Source organism: Polistes dominula, unplaced genomic scaffold, assembly GCF_049000335.1.
Source record: "Polistes dominula isolate Pdom_NZ unplaced genomic scaffold, Pdom_raw_medaka contig_277, whole genome shotgun sequence".
NCBI classification, from domain to species: domain Eukaryota; kingdom Metazoa; phylum Arthropoda; class Insecta; order Hymenoptera; family Vespidae; genus Polistes; species Polistes dominula.
Window position 1 is genome coordinate 81,120 of NW_028301009.1, and position 19,193 is coordinate 100,312.

The following is a 19,193-nucleotide window of genomic DNA, read 5'->3' on the forward strand; positions in this document are numbered from 1 at the left end:
ATACGCAGGAAAAATATCATCACTTCTACCTCGTCCGTCGCACCGTCCGGTCGCACTCTTCTCATCGCGCGCTTGTGTATCTTCTGTGTGTAAACATTATCTTCTGTACGTGACCACGTGGCACATCACGCCGATAAATAAAATATCGTCCCACGGGATCAAAAATTTAATCGGAAATTTCTTTCCTCCACACGGAGTCTCATTGGCCCATTCCTTTCTCCGCGGCTTCTTTCCTCCACACGGAGTCTCATTGGCCCATTCCTTTCTCCGCGGCCCGTTCCTCGCGTCAAGGAGAACGCACCTTAACGCGCCTAGTAACCGAGGGAAAGAAATTCCCAAAGAGGGTTCTCATTTCATGTTATCGGAAAGCGGTGCGAAGTTCGAAATAGTAGCGGTGCTTTATCTTCAGTTGGAGAGCGCCATGGACAATTATTTAGAATGCTATTTAAAACGAAGAAGTCTATGGAATGGTATTTAATACAAGAAAGCTCGTTAAAATTATGTCACGAGCGATTAGGCCATATCAATGTGAACGCCATCAAGAAAACTGATGAAATGAAAGCTGTAAATGGTATGAAAATTAAAGATAGATCACAGTTTTTCTGTGAGGCTTGTACGCTGGGGAAACAGGCACGAAAACCTCATTTCTCAAGTAAACGGGTCAAGGCAAATAAACCGGGCGAGATGATGCATTCGGATGTGTGTGGCCCAATAAATGTGGAGTCTGCAGGTGGTTCACGGTATTTTCTACTGTTTAAGGATGATTGTACAGGTTTTCGAACAATTTATTTCCTACGGAACAAATCGGAGGTTCTAAATAAATTTAAGGGAATTTGAAGCTCTTGTCCACAGGCAGACAAGTAACAAGATAAAAACTCTACGTTCGGATAATGGGAGAGAATATATTTCGAAAGAATTTCGAGATTTTCTACAATCGAGAGGAATCATCCACGAAAAATCTACGCCGTACGTTCCTCAACAGAATGGACGATCCGACAGGGAAATGCGAACTCTTGTGGAAAGTGCAAGGTCCATGTTAATTTCAAAAGGCTTACCAAAATATTTGTGGGCGGAAGCGGTAAAAACAGCAGCGTACATTCTTAACAGGACTGTTACAAAACAGTTGGATGGAATGACTGCATATGAAAAATGGACTGGACGAAAACCGGAAGTACAACATATGCGAATTTTCGGAAGCATCGCCTACAAGAACATTCCCAAGGAAAGTAGGAAGAAGTTGAATAGTAAAAGTCTTCGGTTGGTTTTGGTTGGCTACGAAGGCGATTTTACTAATTATAGACTATGGGACAAGAAATCACGGAAAATACATATAGCCTGTGATGTCACCTTTAATGAAGAAGCTGCAGAAAATTTTGATGAAGAGTCCTGTAAACGTTTTTCTGTAAACTTGGATTTCGGAAATTATAATGAATCACTTGAAGAGGACGAAGAAGATTTTGAGTCGGCTGAATCATCAGGTGAAGATAATGACGAAGCATCTCCAAGTGTAAGCAACCATTAACAGGATGAAGTGCAACAAACCGGTAGACAATTGCGCGATAGAAAAACATTACGTGTGCCAGACCGCTATAGTGAGTTTGGTTATGCCTCCATAGCGGATGTAATGCCACAAACGTATGAAAGCGCGGTGTCTAGTGTAGAGGCAGTGCAATGGAAATGTGCGATGAATGAAGAAATGAGTGCGCTTCGTAAAAATAAAATATGGACACTAGAAAGACTACCAGAAAATAAAAAGACTGTAGCTTGTAAGTGGGTTTTTACTAAGAAACTGGACTCGAACGGTAATGTGCAGCGTTATAAAGCTAGGCTTTTGGCAAAAGGCTTCACTCAACGAGAAGGACGTGATTTTTCTGAAACTTTCGCGCCGGTAGTTAGATATGAGTCTATTAGAATATTATTGGCAATCGCGGCGAGAGATGATTTGGAGTTAGCACAATTTGATATTAAGACTGCTTTCCTTCACGGTGAGTTGAAAGAGCTTATTTTCATGGAGCAGTCACAAGGTTTTGTCGATAAAAGTCAACCACAAGCAGTTTGTAAATTAAATAAGAGTTTGTATGGGCTTAAGCAGTCACCACGGTGTTGGAATTCTAAATTTACAAATTTTCTAAAGAGCTTTGGTTTCCATCATTCTGAAAATGATAATTGTGTATTTTCAGGGAAAGTGAATGATGCAGACGTTATTTTAGCTTTATATGTAGATGACGGGTTAGTGTTGTCAAAATCAAAAGAAGCGGTTAAAATGGATTTAGATAAATTAAAAGAAAATTTTGAAATCACTTTGGGAAACGGAAAACAATTTATCGGTATGGAAATTGAGAGCGACCGCAAAAATCGTACTATTAAAATAAAGCAGGAACAATAAATCAAAAGAATGCTTGTAAGATTTCGAATGGAGGATGCTAAACCAGTTAGTACACCGTTTGAGCCTGGTTTGCATTTGTCATCACAAGAAAATGTAAAAATGTGTGATGTACCATATCGGAAAGCTATAGGTTCATTATTGTTTACAGCAAGGGTCTGTAGGCCGGATATTGAATTTGCGGTGAATAAATTAAGTCAGTTTTTAACAAATTATGGGCAGGAACACTGACAAGCTGCGAAAAGAATTTTCAGATATTTGAAAGGAACACTAGATCATGGAATTGTGTACGGAACAAGTGGGAGTAATGGCATTCTAAACGGGTATACGGATGCAGATTATGCAGGATGTGTAACTACTCGTAAATCGACAACAGGTTTTTTATTTGTATTAAATAATGGGGCAGTTTCATGGTCTAGTCAGAGGCAGCGTGTGGTAGCATTGTCATCAACTGAAGCGGAGTATATTGCACTTGCGAAGGGTACTCAGGAAGCTTTGTGGTTAAAGCAATTTTGTTTAGATGTTGGTTTAAAATGTGAAGCGATACCTATGAAAGTGGATAACCAATCAGCGATTAAACTAGCAAGTAATCCTAAATATCATAAACGAACAAAACACATAGACGTTCGTTATCATTTTGTGCGAGAAGTCTTCGAACGAGGCGATATTATTGTAAATTATGTCGATACCACACGGCAGCTTGGAGATGTTTTTACGAAGCCCTTGAGTAAGCAACAATTTGAAAAATTACGACACGGGATCGGTGTATTAGTCTAAATAAGTGGGAGTATTGGAAGAATATTTAGGCTAATGTAGTATTGAGAGTGCTGCGTGGCGTCGTGACGGTGGACTCGTAGACACTACATTGTTCTTCCGTTGTTTTTTTTTGTGTGCTGTACGTCTCGAAGTGCGTGCGTTGTTAGTTATAGGACGTCAACCGAAATGCGTGGACGTAGCGTTTCTTATTCTTAGTTTTCTTTTGTTCTTTTATGTAATGCATGTTATTATATCTGAAATATAGTTGTTCAGTATCTTAACCAAGAGTGTTGGAAATAATTGGATAGAATTTTCCAATAATTAAATTTCTTCTCCTATCCTCCCTTTCTTTCATCTCCATCCTCTTCTCCATTTCCTCCACTTTCCACCTTATCCCTTCCCCCTCATCCTTCTTTACCACCATATCCACTGCTCCCCCTGCCACCCCCTCTTCCGCTGCTACCCCAACCTTGCCACCCTCTCCACCCTCCCTCTTACCCTGCTTCCCCTCCAACTCCGCTATCCTTCTCTCTAATATCTCTCTTTCCCCCCTCCATTTCGCTTCCTTCTCTTCCATCTCCTCCCTCCATTTCGCTTCCTTCTCCACCATCTCCCCTCTCACTCTTTCTAGCTCATTTTTCACCCCACTAATCTCTTTCTTTACTATTTTTTTCACCTCCTCCATCCAATCTTTGTCCAGCTCCATTCTTACTTCACTTCTTCCAATCTCCCTTATCTGCTCCTCTTGACCATCTTCCACCTCTCTTTTCTCTTGCGCGCCACCTCTTTCTTCCTCACTCCTCTTCGGCGACCTAGTTATCTTCTGACTTCTCTTAAACGCTCTCTCTTCCTCTTCATCCTCCATTTCCCTTTTCTCATCCACATTTCTTTCACTCCCGCAGTTCTCCCCCGGCTCTCACTTCTCGTTCTAACCATCTTTTCCGCGTTTGTCTTCCTCCCTCTCTTCTTCTCACCTCCTAACCCCTTCTCTTCACTCATCCGCTTGCTTGTCTCCTGCCTCACCGTATCTTTTCTCCAATCTGATTCCACGCTCTTCCACCGATTTCGCTGTCGTCGCCACAACCTCCTAACCTCGCTTTCACCTGCTTTCCTTTCTCACCTTTTTCTTCTTCTCTCTCACAACTTCTCCCTATTTCTCTCTGACTCCTGCTCCCTTTGACTTTCCTTCTACCTGCCCTGACTTTCCCTATCTCCTCCACTCCTCTATTCACGCTCTTTCCCTCTACAACTCCCAACCAGCAGTCTTTCTTTATACTTATATAGTATAATAATATTACATTTAATTTCCAATTAAAAAATTTATTATTTTATAATAATATAAGTAAAGTAATTTATTAAAAATAAATAATTTTTCAAATTAATTAAAACTTTTATAATTAATAAATAATTTTTTCTATTATAATATTATTAATTCTACCAATTATAATTTTATTAATAATTATTAATATATTACTTCTATAAAAATTTTAAAAGATCGAGAAAAACCTTCTCCATATGAGTGTGGATTTAACCCATAACCTTTTTCTCGTTTACCATTTTCTATCCAATTTTTTGAAATTGCCCTAATTTTTTTAATTTTTGATATCGAAACTATTTTACTTTTTCCTTTAATTCCATCTTTTATCAAAAGAAAAAAATTTTTTTTTGAACTTTATCTATATTAATTATTTATTTATGTTTAATTATTGGAATAATTTATGAATGAAATGAACAAACTATTATTTGAATTAAATAATTAAAAATTAATTTTATATTTCAAAGTAAAACTATAAATAATTTAATTTTAGGATATTAATTAATTTATAATATATAACATTTATTTTGCAAATAAAAATAATTTTTATCTAAAAATATATCTTGAATATGAAAGATAAAATTCTAATTTAATTTCGACTTAAATTTTTTGATTAAATCATTAATCCATATTAATTAATAATTTTTAAATTGTTAACGGCCTTGCCGTGATGGAAACACAAGTTCTCGTCCGATCACTTAAGTTAAGCATCACTGGGCACGGGTAGTACTTGGATGGGTGACCGCTTGGGAACACCGTGTGCTGTTAACGCTGGAATGGAAAGGAGGAAAAGAGGGAGGAAAAGAAGGAGGGAAAAGAAGGAGAGGAAGAAGGAGGGGAAGAAGAAGGAGGAAAAAGAAGGAGAGGAAGAAGGAGAGGAAGAAGGTGAGGAAGGGGAGGGAGGAAAAGAAGGAGAGAAAAAGAGGGAGGAAAGAAGGAGGGAGGAAAGAAGGAGAGGAAAAGAAGGAGAGAAAAGAGGGAAGAAAGAAGGAGAGGAAGAAAGAAGGAGAGGGAAGAAAGAAGGAGAGGAAGAAAGAAGGAGAGGAAGAAAGAAGGAGAGGAAGAAAGAGAGAAGAGAAGGCTTTGGAAAAAAGGGAAAAAGTGTTTTAGTAGAGGAGATGTGTGAGGTGGCAAGGTCTTTGAGAGGATAGCGAGGAGAAAAAGAATAGGAAAAATAAAGTAGTATGTAGCAAGGAGGCTATGTTAAAAACCCGCGAGGGTTGACATGGGAATAAAAGTGTATATCTGTATATCTGTAATAATTTTTAAATTTATTATTAAAAATTTTGTATTATTTTTAATTTAATTTACATATATATAAATTAATTGAAACCAAAAAAGAGGTAAATTATTGTTAATAATTAAATTGAATTAAATTTTCCAATTGAAATAACTTAAATAAAGCTTTGAACTTTATATTTTAATGAATAAAATTCATTTTATTCCTTATTTATATAGTTTATTAAAACATTTTATTTTCATTAAAAAATAATATGTTTATATTTATTAATTTATATTTAAAAATAATTTATATCACCTTAATATCTTCAATATTAAACTCTAATTTTAAGCTATTTAAATAAATAATCAAAAATAAAAATATTAATATTATAATAAATATTATAAATAAATTAAAATAATAAAAAAAAAATAAAAAATTAAAAATTTTATAAAATTTATTAAAAAAAAATTAAACCAATTAACAAATTTATATTCTAAAAATCTTTTATCAAAATTTTTATATATAATTAAAGAATATTTTAATGGATAAAAATTAATATTTCCATAAAAATAATTTAATCATTATATTCTCATTAAATAATATTTTAATCCATAATATCAATTAAATAAACTAATTTTTTCTAATTAAAAATCTAAAAAATACACCAAATAAACAAATATTAAAAACTAAAATTTTTTGATTTAATCTTAAAATAATAATTTATAAAGAAAATAAATTTAATAAAATAAAACCCATAATTATTGATCTCAAATATAATAAAATCATTGAAAAACTTATTAAATTATCTTCATTTAAAATTATAAAAATATTAAATTTATTATTTGTTCTTAAATAAACAATAATTAATAAACGAACACTATACGCAACTGTAAATAATGTTGCTAACATTAATATTACTATTCTTAAATAATTAAATTTATTTATTAAAAAAATTTCTATAATTAAATCTTTAGAATAATAACCTGAAAAAAAGGAAATCCACATAAAGATAAAATAGAAATAAAAAAATTAAACTAACAAAAGGATAATAATAAATTACATTACCTATAAATCGAATATCTTGATTATTTATTATTTGATGAATTAAAATTCCTCTACCTATAAATAATAAAGATTTAAATAAAGCATGAATAATTAAATGAAAATATCCTAAATTAATATTTCCTAATCTTATAATTCTTATTATTAATCCTAATTGACTTAATGTTGACAAAGCAACAATTTTTTTAAATCATTTTAAAAATTAGCTATTAAACCTGATATAAATATAGTTATTCTAGGAATAAATAATAAAATTCTATTAACATTAAAAATTATTAAATAAAAATTATAACGAATTAATAAATAAATTCCAGCTGTTACTAATGTAGAAGAATGAACTAAAGAAGATACAGGTGTAGGAGCTGCTATAACCATTGGTAATCAAACAGAAAATGGTAATTGAGCTCTTTTAGTAATTGATCTAAATAATAATAATATAGATAAAAATAAAAAATTATTTCTATATAATATCCCATTTCAAGAACCCATTATAATTAATAAACTAATTATTATAAAAATTCCAACATCACCAATACGATTTAATAGAACTGTTTCTATTCCCGAATTATAAGATTTTCAATTTTGATAATAAATTACTAAACAATAAGATGTCAAACCCAATCCATCTCATCCTAATAATAAACCTATTAAATTAGGACAAACAATTAAAAAGAAGATTCTTAAAACAAATATTAAAACTAAAATAAAAAATCGTTTAATATTTAAATCTTCCTCTATATATTTTAATCTATATATTAAAACAAAACAAGAAATTAATATAACTAATCTTAAAAACATAAATCTAATTCAATCTAAATAAATTATAAACACTCAATTTATAGAAATAAAATTTGAAACAAAAAATTTAAAGATAAAATAAATATTAAAATTCCAATAATATATAATTGTAGGGAAATCAATTGTTCTGTATCCGGCTAAGGATATCTAATTCCCCCTCGTTGCCGACACTACTTGAGATATAAAAGATACTCTTTATTCTCACAAATTATTGCTTATTACAATTACAATTACTATTACAATAACAATTACAATAACGCTTCGCAACTTCTTGCACTCACTCAGACCTCACAGAATCACTACTCACTCGCTACTCTCTACTCACTATTCTCACTCGCTCTCGTCACTCAGTTCTCTCCACGTTACTCTCTCGAAAACAACAACCCCTGATGCGTGACCGTCCTCTCCTTATGAGGTTTCTTCCCCACCCCGCATGTTCCAAGCGCACTCGGACCTTTGGACCCACACCGACTAACACACACAACATGTCGAACCTTTGGACCCACACCGACCTACACACACAACCTCTCGGACCTTTGGACTCACACAGACTTACACACACAACCCCCTCGGACCTTTGGACTCACACAGACTTACCAACACAACTTCTTCGATTTTCAACACACCCCACATAATATAATAATATTTATTAATATAATAAATTAATTTTTTTTAAATTATTAAATTTAAAATATAATTTATATATCTCTAACTCCACAAATTAGTATTTTATATTAAACTATTTAAATCAAATTTAATTAAAATTAAGTATTTCTAAACCTAAAAATATTATATTTAAAGGAAATCAATGCAAAATTAAAATTAAAAAATTTATTACAATAATTATTTTATAATTTATTAATAAATTTCTATTTGTTCCATGCTGTCTAAACCTAAATAAATATAAAGAATAAACAGCTCTAAAAAAAACACATTAATATTAAAATTATTATTAATGTTAAATTTTAAGAAATTCTACTAATTAATAAAAAAATCTCTCTAATTAAATTTAAACTTACAGGAGCTGATAAATTTGATGAACATAATAAAAATCAAAATAATCCTAAAGAACGATTAATTGACATAGAACCTTTATTTAAATATATTATTCGTCTACTTAAAAATTCATAATTTCAATTTACTAAATAAAATAATCCTGATAAACATAAACCATGAGCTAATATTATTAATAATCTACCCATAAATCCTGATTTATTTAAAGTTATTAATCCACCAATTAATAAACCTATATGAACAACTGAAGAATAAACAACTAATATCTTTAAATCAATCTGAATTAAACAAACTAAACTTATAATTAATCCACCAATAATTCTAAATAAAATAATTATATAATTAATTTTAATTACATCAATAAATAAAAACTGAGAAAAACGTAAAATTCCATATCTTCCTAATTTTAATAAAATTCCTGCTAAAATTATTGAACCATAAACTGGAGCTTCAACATGAGCCTTAGGTAATCAAATATGAAAAATAAAAATTGGAACTTTAATTTAAAAAGTTAAAATAAAAAATAAAAATATAAACCATCCAAATTCTATAATTTTATATATAATAAATATCATTAATAAACTTTTATAATTAATACAAACATTTACCATTAATCATAAAAAAGGCATTGAAGAAATTACAGTATATATTAATATACATATTATAGCCTCTAAACGTTCAATTGTATAACCACCATATGTAATTATAAAAAAAATTGATAATAAAGTTATTTCAAATATTAAATAAAATATTAATACATTAAAAGTTAAATAACATAAAAATAAAACATTAATTATTAAAAAAATTAAAAATTTTAAAAATTTTGTTATATTTATTATTATTAAACATCCTATAATTCATAAACTTATTAAAATTAAATAAATTGAATAAATATCTAAATAAAAAATTATTGAACCAACTAATAAATTTGTTGAATACATATTAATTAATATTATAAAAAAAAATAATTTAAAATAATAATTATTTAATTACATTTATTAAAAAAAAAGTTAACCTATTCTAAATATTAAAAATATTATAAATTTTATCATAAAATTAAAGGATCAAACGAGCCCGCCGAAGGCGGGGCGAAGTTCGATCAGAATTATATAATGTCTCATTCGAGAGGATTACAAAACACGTAGTAACGCTGCTTGCGCTGCGATGTCACCACAATTTCAGAGTATCCAGGAAGAAGAAAGGAGCGCCACCGGTGGCTCTCCCTGAACTACGCCCTCGTGTCGTAACGCTCATATTCTTTAGAGTGTAATATTGAGGGAAAATAATAAATTCTCAACCGGATGGGGGTATTACCAGGGTAGGGAGTAATCCTCTCGAATGAGACATTATATAATTCTGATCGAACTTCGCCCGCCTTCGGCGAGCTCGTTTGATCCTTTAAGTATATGATGTCTCATTCTCGGGATTACAAAACACGTAGAAGTTTCAGAGTACATATAATCAAAAAAGGAACGAATTCTATTATTTTCCCCAGCCACATGCCCTATTTTTCCAAAAACACAGTTTCGGCAAAATTGGTATCTGCCTCTCGTAAGGGCCGATTATAAAATCTTGCGAATACTTCTAAAGATTTTGACCACTCTGCTGTAGACTTAATTACATTAATATCTAAACCTTTTCTGCACGCTGACGACGTTGACGCGTGTCTTGTACTATACGCTGTGAACTCTTTACTCACTCCGCTATCAGATAGAACAGACTTAATCCACCTACTTATTGTCTGAGACGAAGCGTCATTGTGTGGTTTCTTCCAAGTTACTAATAATTTTTCACAATTCTTCCTCAGGTCCTTTGTCAGTTCTATATACTTTAGTACATGGCTAACGATGCAAAGCTGTGACTTTTCTTTAAACGTTGGTAATTGCAGTAGTGGTTGTTTTACACCCTTTTTTGAGGTCTTAATTAAATCTCGAATTTCTATTTCTAATCCTGTTTTTGTTTCTTTTACGTCATTTAATCGTATGGCAGCTAACGTCTGCAGTCTGTGACCAGTTCCCAAGGCTAACAGTGTAGTCACTTTTTTGGTTAGTTGTGGTAGTTCTAATGATTCAACTGGACTCCACTTTTCCAGAAAATCCAATACTATTTTGGAGTCCCACGTTCTGTCATATTTAGCTTTCAACGGCCGTTGCTTGAAAACACCTTTGAAAAATCTATTCAGTAGTACACTAGAAGTCAAACTCGTCTTGGCAATCAGAGATATGGCAGCTCTCATTGAATTGAGTGTACCATAAGAAGCTTCTGCTTGAAACCTATTAGACAAAAAATCTAACAATTCAGACTCTGAGACCTCATAGGGGTCTCGTCCTCTTTCGTTACAAAATTGCCACCACAGCTTGATAGGCTTGGAGTACTGTTTTATGTTGCTTTCTGTCAAGGACGACAACATTATCTCGGAAGTCTGAATTTTGCCGGGTTGCCGGGAGGCAACCAGAGACATTTTTCGGAACAGTGGATGATGTTGAGTCCTACAAGGAGACAAAAGCAAATGTTTATTAGGGTTAAAGACAATTGGTTCAGCTATTAACAGAGATTTAAAGATGGGGAACCAAGGTTGAGTTGTCCAGAATGGTATAACTACAATGCCTTCTGCTTTTTTCGCTATGATCTTCTGTAATACCCGAGGTATCAGCGCAAAGGGAGGGAAGGCGTAAAAATACCTCTCACTCCATTCTATGATAAATGCGTCAACGTGAGATCCTTCTTGATCTTTGTACCAAAAACAAAATTCCTCACATGTTGCATTTATTCTTGTAGCAAACAGATCAATTATCGGTTTGCCGTAAGTCTGAACTATCCTTAGGAAGGCAAACTCTGCAAGTTCCCACTCAGTATCAATATTAGTCAACCTTGATTCCTCGTCCGCCTCTGTATTCTCCTTAGATGGGATATACGAAGCAAAGACCCATAAATTTCTTGCTTCGCACCATTGCCAGATTGTTTTGGCTAGTTTATTTAAATGTGGGTATTGGATACCACCCATGCGATTCACGTAGGAAATCGCAGTAGTATTATCCATCCTCAGGAGAGTTCTGCAATGAGAAAGGTCAATAGCAAAAACTTTTAACGCTAAAAAAGCTGCCAGTAACTCTAAGAAATAAATATGCAATTCTCTTTCTTCGCCGGACCAAAACCCATGTGCTCGGCTTCCGTCACAAGATGCTCCCCAACCTGTCCGCGACGCGTCTGAATAGATTGTTCTTTCGTATTGGTGATCTCCAAAAGTGTTTACCGAAGAACCAATATGTTCTTCCCACCATGCAAAATCTTGAACTAGATTTTTATCTAGTTGGACTTTTCCTTCAAAATCATCGTCATTTTCTAGCAAACCCTAACGATTCGAGCAATTTAATTGTTCTTGCTATATTCTTACTGCATGATGGTAGATCAGGGCCGATGCACAATATGTCGTCCAGGTATGCTACTGACAGAAACCCACGTTTACGTAAATAATTTAAGATAGCTTTTAACACTTTCGTAAAGACGAATAGAGCTGTAGCCAAGCCAAATGGCAGACAGAGAAATTCGTATAACTGAGAATTGAAGCTAAATCTCAAAAACTTTCTGCTAGAAGTATTCATGGGAATTAAGAAATATGCATCTTCTAAGTCTATGTTTGCTAAGAAATCTCCCTGAGAAAGTATTTTTGATATTAGTTTAATGTCCTCTAATTTAAAGTGAGTTGTCTCAATAAAAGTATTCAAGTTCTTTAAATTTAATATAAATCTCTTCAAACCATTTGTTTTGTCTACTAAAAAGTACGAAGATAAAAATTGGCCCTCTATATCAACGCAAGGTTGAATTGCACCGAGACTTAATAACTTATCAATAGTATCCTTGCAGTCTTTCATATCTTGCAGGGAATTTATAAAACCCTTTGGCTCAATTACTTGGTATACCGGTTTAACAAATTCAATCTGATAACCCATTATACAACTTAAGACAAAGTCATTATTTGTGATCTTTCACCATTAATTTTCAAAGAACCTTAACCTTCCTGCCTTTGATGGTACCTGTTGCATTATCGACGATGCTCGATCTTCAGGCGCGATGACTTCACCTGGGATTGGGGCGACTGGTAATATGACCTCCTCGAGCCCGTGAAGACAGTTGTCTTTGGCTTGTACATTGTTCTGGAACTCCCCACCCTCGTCCATTGCATCTTGGAGGAAGGGGTCTTCCAGTTTCCCTGGTTCGATGTTTTTAAAGGGGTCCTTTTTGTCGCTGGTTTTGATTTCATCTCCGCTGCCACCTTTACAATCGACTTTGTAGACTTAATTCTTTCAGATAAGTCCTCTCCAAACAAGAATTTATCAGGTTTTGACTTTTCTAGGACCTCTTTTATATTTCTTTCTATGCCAGGGAGTATAAAGGACCGTCTCGTCATAGCTTCCCGATAATGAGCTTCTGCTAGGAGTTTTCCAGCATCCGAAAGATACTGCAACAGCTGCATTTTATTTACTCCTTCTTTATCTTCATCGAGCATTAACGAAATACCCTTCCCAAGAGCCAACATTGCTGATCCAATAACTCTCTGTACTACACTAGCATATCTGTCTCTTTTTAGTGCAACCTCCTGCATTGAAGCTGCAACTTCCGGGTTTAGAATCTGAGCTTCCAGATGACAATTACTTGTCCGTGGGTATTTCGTCAATAGCTCATTCTTAAGCTCCTTTTTCAATCCGCCACTTAAATGGTTTGACCAGCGGGTTGCTATCTCTGGGTGTAAAGTCCCAACTTGTGAATCGTCTGCTTGAGGATCTTCACCTAAAATATCTAAAACCTCCGCCTCCAATCCCGTGCTATCTTTTTCTGAAAAATTTTCCTTTTCTTCAGACTCCCTGACCCTTTCAGGCGTTTTGGAGTCATCAGTAGACTCGGAGTCTTGAGGTGGTCTGTTAAAAGGTGGCGCTTCGGTTGTCGACGCCCCTAGCGGCAAGTTTATTAACTGCTCTCTTTCCGTCGGTAAAGAAGTGTCCTTGCTGGCCGACTCTTCTAACCTGTTTGTAGTCCCTATAAACAAAAAGCGACTAAACAGTTATGAATCGCGTCTCGTGCACGCACTAACCCAATCTTATAAAACAATATGTCCCACCACTCGTGTGGACGCATTGCCAACTTTGTAGACCAATATGTCCCCACACTCTTTATTATTTTTTTTTTTTTTTTATATATGTCCCACCACTCATGTGGGCGCTTTTTCAGTCTTAGCACAATATGTCTCACCACTCGTGTGAGCGCATTGGCACTGTTAGAACAATATGTCTCACCACTCGTGTGAGCGCATTGCCATCTTTTTTGAACAATATGTCTCACCACTCGTGTGAGCGCATTGCCATTTTTAGAACAATATGTCTCACCACTCGTGTGAGCGCATTGCCATCTTTTTTGTACAATATGTCTCACCACTCGTGTGAGCGCATTGCCATCTTTTTTGAATAATATGTCTCACCACTCGTGTGAGCGCATTGCCATCTTTTTTGTATAATATGTCTCACCACTCGTGTGAACGCATTGCCATCTTTTTTGTACAATATGTCTCACCACTCGTGTAAGCGCATTGCCATTCTTTATAACAACAACAAAACCAAGCTTACCAGACGATCGTGTTGAAACCTGTAATGGCGCCACGCTATTCTGGACGCCACGCAAAGCTTCCTCCAATTCTTTTATTTTTTTCCCATTCTCTCTTCTCTTTCCATTCGTTCTCTCTTCCTTTTATTCTTGGACATCTTCGTTTCTTAATCACTTCTCTTCCTGTCTTTCACTGTCTTTCAATCAGTCTTCTTCTTTTCTTTTTTTTTTTTACTCTGATGTTGTGATGCTATCGAGCACAAAAAACGTTATGAGCGTTACGACACGAGGGCGTAGTTCAGGGAGAGCCACCGGTGGCGCTCCTTTCTTCTTCCTGGATACTCTGAAATTGTGGTGACATCGCAGCGCAAGCAGCGGTACTACGTGTTTTGTAATTCCGAGAATGAGACATCATATAATTAAAATTAAATTTTCAATTAAATTATTTCCATAAAATCGAATTATTATTGCCATTAAAGAAATTCTCAATACTTCTTCAATTACAAATATAACTATAAAAATCAATAAATAATATTCTTTATAAATTATTAAAAAATAAATATTTAATGAAATCACTACAACTAAAAATTCAATTGATAATAAAATTATTAATAAATGATTATTAAATTTCTTTAATAATATTAAAGTAAAAATAATTAAAATAAATATTAAAAAATTAATATAAAAAAAATTAACGATAATTTTTTTTTTCTTGAGGTTTGTTTACCCAGGCGCTCAGTCTCTGGACCATTGTACCCGGTCCCCCTGCGGGGAGAAACCTATGACCATAGCGGTCCCGCGGGCAGCCCCGACTCCCTTGCAAAGCGCAGGAGTCTGGCCGCCCCTGAGCCCATTAGGTCGAAGTTGTTGTCGGTGGTCCCAAGGACATCATTTCTGACGTCTGCGAGCCTAACGCATTGAGTTATGAGATGGAGGGAGGTATCCTCTCCTTCGCCGCACCTGTGGCAGACCGAGTCTTGTGCAAGGCCCAGTCGCGTAAGGTGCTTTCTAAGGTGCCAGTGCTCGGTGACCAATCCTACCACCAGCCTCAATTGGGCTCGGTCCAGGTTGATCAGCTCGGTACCTAGCTTCTCCGAAGGCCCTGAAAACAGAGCCTTCGTGTGCCTCATGCCAGGGCCTTGCACACAGAGATCCCTGAAGCGGTCCGTAGCCCACTTCTTAGACCTACACCGCATGAGCCCCTCTGACACGCTTATGTGGCATTGGCTCGCCAGATCGTGCCGTGAAGCTCCAAGTCTGGCAAGCTCGTGCGCCCTTTCGTTGCCCTGAACGCACCCAGAGCAACCTTACTCTGTTAACACTACCTAGCCGTGTCAACAAGTCTACACAGTCCTTCACCAGCCCTGACTAGACCACGGTGCTGTGTACAAGTCTAAGCGCAGTGTGGCTGTCACTACAAATGTAGATACTAGTGCCATAGTACCCCCTTTCGAGGATACTGTGGGCGCAGGCCCAAATGGCAAACAGCTCCGTCTGAAGAACAGAGGCGGTACCGGTTAGAGTGTAGGACAATTCGGTCCTAGGCCCTCCAGACCAGACCCCTGCTCCCGCGTTGGAACCCGCCTTAGCCCCATCTGTTTACCAGACGGGCCCTGCGGGTGCCCATAAATGATTTGGGTCCTCTGCCCATGACTGTCTATCTGGGAAGAGGACCTCGTAGTTGTACTGGAAATGGTACTTCTTTGGGCACCAGTCACTTCCAAGACGGTTGACTTCCTCGAAGTCTTCCGTCCCCGACAGGATCGATGCGTGCCCGTAGGAGGCCCATCTTCAGTTCCCACTGACTAGCAGCATAAAGGCAGCGCTTCTGGCTCTTTCCTTCGCCGGAATGTGCGGAGGTAAGATGTTGAGCAGAGCCCCTAGAGCCAGGGTCGGGGTAGTGCGCATCGCGCCCGTTATTCCCAGCCCTGTTAGCCTATAGACCCTGTCTAACGCTTTCCTGTTTTGAGCCCGCTCAACGCCGGGCCACCAAACTAGGGAGGCGTACGTCAGTTGAGGGACCAGTATGGCGGTGTAAATCCTCCTAACCATACCTACCATCTTCTTGCAGGCCCAGAAGGTATTAATAGCCTTCCTGGCCTGTTTGTCGATGTGGCATTTCCAACTGAGCTTGCTATCGAGCGTCAACCCCAGGTAGCGAACTTCCCGGGAGAACGTCAGCTCAGTTCCAAATATTGAGAGAGGCCTTATATTGAAAAGCCTCTTCCTCGTAAAAAGCACCATCTCAGTCTTATTCGGGTTCACCCTCAAAGACATCGACGTGCACCAATCCTGAACGATGTCGAGCGCTCTTTGCATCTTGCTCGACATCGTGGCCGGGTGATTGCCGGTGACCGCTATACAGATGTCATCGGCAAACCCAACCGTTTTAACCGCTAGCTCCCCGAGCCTGCTTAGGAGCCCATCGACAACCATGAGCCACATCAGTGGGGAGGTAACTCCACCCTGAGGGCACCCTTTGCCAACGTGCGCCCTGATGTCCGTCCCGCTGAGACTAGCAGTGATGATACGTGAGCGGAGCATGAAGTCCATCCACTGGACGACAGTGCCGTCGATGTGCAAATCCCTCGCTGCTCCGCATATAGCTTCGAAGGAGGTGTTATCGAACGCCCCCTCGACGTCTAAGAAGACACATAACATGGCTTCTTTTCTGTCGAGGGCACCTTCTATCTCGCGAACAAGGTCATGAAGAGCCGTCTCGGCAGACTTACCTGCTTGATAAGCGTGCTGTGATGGCTGCACCGGCGTCCTCGCCAGCGCTCCATCCCTTATGAACCTATCAACGAGTCTTTCCAGCGTTTTCAGCAGGAAAGACGTCAAGCTGATAGGCCTAAAAGCTTTGGCTTGGTCATATCTGTCCCGTTTTTGGGATAAAGACTATTTTGACCTCTCGTAATGGTTTAGGTACGTATCTCAAGGTGAGACACGCTCTGAAGACACGGATCAGATGCTTGACTAGCCCATCCCCTCCATTCTGAAGAAGAGCGGGGAAGAGCCCGTCAGCCCCCGGGCTCTTGTACCCGTCGAACGAGTCCAGAGCCCAGCGAATCCTGTCGTACGTTACCACTGCAGCAGCAGTGGTCCAGTCACCGGGTCACGTGGCGCGGAGCTCCTCCTGAGTCAGGGAGTTATGCTCGACCTGGCCGGATCCCGGGAAGTGTATCACCAATAGGTGGGCAAGGATGTCCTCGTGTTTCTCAAGCTGCTCTCCGTTCGGGAGAAAGAGTCCACTGAGACTTGGTTGCGGGCCATTTGCGAGGACTCTGCGAAGTTTGGCCACTAAAGAAGGGCCTCAACTTCAGAGCAGAATTTCCCCCAGGCCTCGCGTTTGGATTTCTTGATGAGCTTCTTATAGGCCCTCTGCTCGTTCCTATAATTGGCCCAGTCTTCAGAGCCATTTGATTTTAAGGCTCTATTTAGGAGGCGGCGAGAACTCGAACGCAGTGAGCTCAACTCCTTGCTCCACTATGCCACTCTAGTCCTGGCCCATGTCCTAAGAGGGCAAGCAGCTTCGAAGGCCTGAGTGATGGAAGAGGAGAGTAGGCTCACCCGTTCCTCAATCAGACCCTCAGTTCTTAGCCCTCCGCTTATACCTGCCTGCCTTCTAGGTCCCTCTTGTAGAGAGCCCAGTCAGTGGCCCTTGGGTCTCAGTAGGTCCTGATAACGGGCTGTGCCGTCTCAGTCCTGAGCTTGAAGAGGATGCGGCGGTGATCCGAGAGTGAATCCTCATCGTCCACTCGCCACTCCTCCAGCCACCGAGCCACCCTAGGGGTGCCCAGTGTCAGGTCAATCACCTCTTGTCTCCTCGAGGTGACGAAGATTGGTCTGGATCCCCTGTTGAGGATCTCCAGATTCGACGACGAGAGGTATTCCAGCAAAGCCGTCCCTCTCATATTTGTATTTGAGCTGCCCCATGCGACGTGGTGCGAGTTAGCGTCGCACCCGATCACAAGGTCCAGCCTTTCTCTGCGGCAGTGTTCCACTACGGCCTTCAGTTCCTCTGTAGGCGGATGTTCGGCCGAGTCGTAGGGGAAGTATGTTGAGCAAACGATAAGGTCGGTCAGCCCACCTCCCAACCTTAACCTAACTGAGGCCACCGTAAGGTCCCTGCTGCAGAATCTGCTTAGCTTTAGGGCGTGGTATCTTTTGGAAACAAAGACACACGCCGTTGGACCGGGTTCGCATGGGTCATAAACCAATGTTCCCATGCTGCGATCGATCCCTTTAACAAGTCCCCCATAGATCCAGGGTTCCTGTATAAGGGATATGTCTGTCTGCTCCATTGCTAGGTTCTGGCTGAGAACACCCGAGGCCGCTATGCAGTGTTGCAGATTGATTTAAGAGAGTTGGAGGCACGCTACCCCCCTGGGTGGTAGCGTGTGCGCCCTTTTCCCTCTGTTTTGGTTTAGGGAGAGGGAAGGGGAGGGGGAGGGAAAGGAAGAGGAGGAGGGGATAGGTACTGGAGGGGTTGTGGAATGGGGAAGAGGACAACAGGTCACGTTACCGGCCATCGTCCTCGATCCCCTGTCTCCCAACTGCCTTCGGGGCCTCTATGGTCCCCCGGGGCGTTGTGGACGGCCCCGTTAGGGACCCAGCAATGGTCCGTTGGACACCACGCTGGGTCTCCTCACGGGTCGTCTTGACCAGGGCGATGGCCTTGGGTGGTCTACCTCTGACCTTCGCCCCACCCTCCGTATTTCCGTCGGACTGAGCCCTTGCCCCCGCATCCTTTGCGTCAGTAGGCGTTTGTGACGCGTTGGTAGTCGCAGTCGACTCCACCGGACCCCCCCGCTGCGCGTCCGCTCCTGGATCACTCCTGGTTTCCCCAGGAGCAGGTGCTCGCCCTCCCGCCTCCGCTCCGACCGGGGCCTCGTAAAAACGGGCCCTGCCCAGACCGAAGTGAGGGGCGAGCTCCTGCTTCTTCAATTGGTCTAAGGAGGCCGCATCCACACCTAATACCGCGTGGACCTTGTCCTGGACAGCTCTTCGGCTCCACACTCTCCACAGGGAGGCTGAGAGTCCCGGAT

At 38.7% G+C, this 19,193-nt stretch overlaps 1 protein-coding gene and 1 non-coding gene across 2 annotated transcripts in view; both read left to right on the plus strand.

Moving 5' to 3' along the window:
- The window catches only part of LOC107073552 (pre-mRNA-splicing factor CWC22 homolog), a 40,595-nt gene that overhangs the window by 16,967 nt on the left and 4,435 nt on the right, over positions 1–19,193 (plus strand). The window contains 1 exon segment of the mRNA XM_089174053.1: positions 1,445–1,505. Within this exon segment, the coding sequence (XP_089030179.1) occupies positions 1,445–1,505 (61 nt within the window).
- LOC149032033 (5S ribosomal RNA) lies at positions 5,107–5,225 on the plus strand. Its single transcript, XR_016177111.1, has one exon. It is a non-coding gene; the product is annotated as a 5S ribosomal RNA (ribosomal RNA).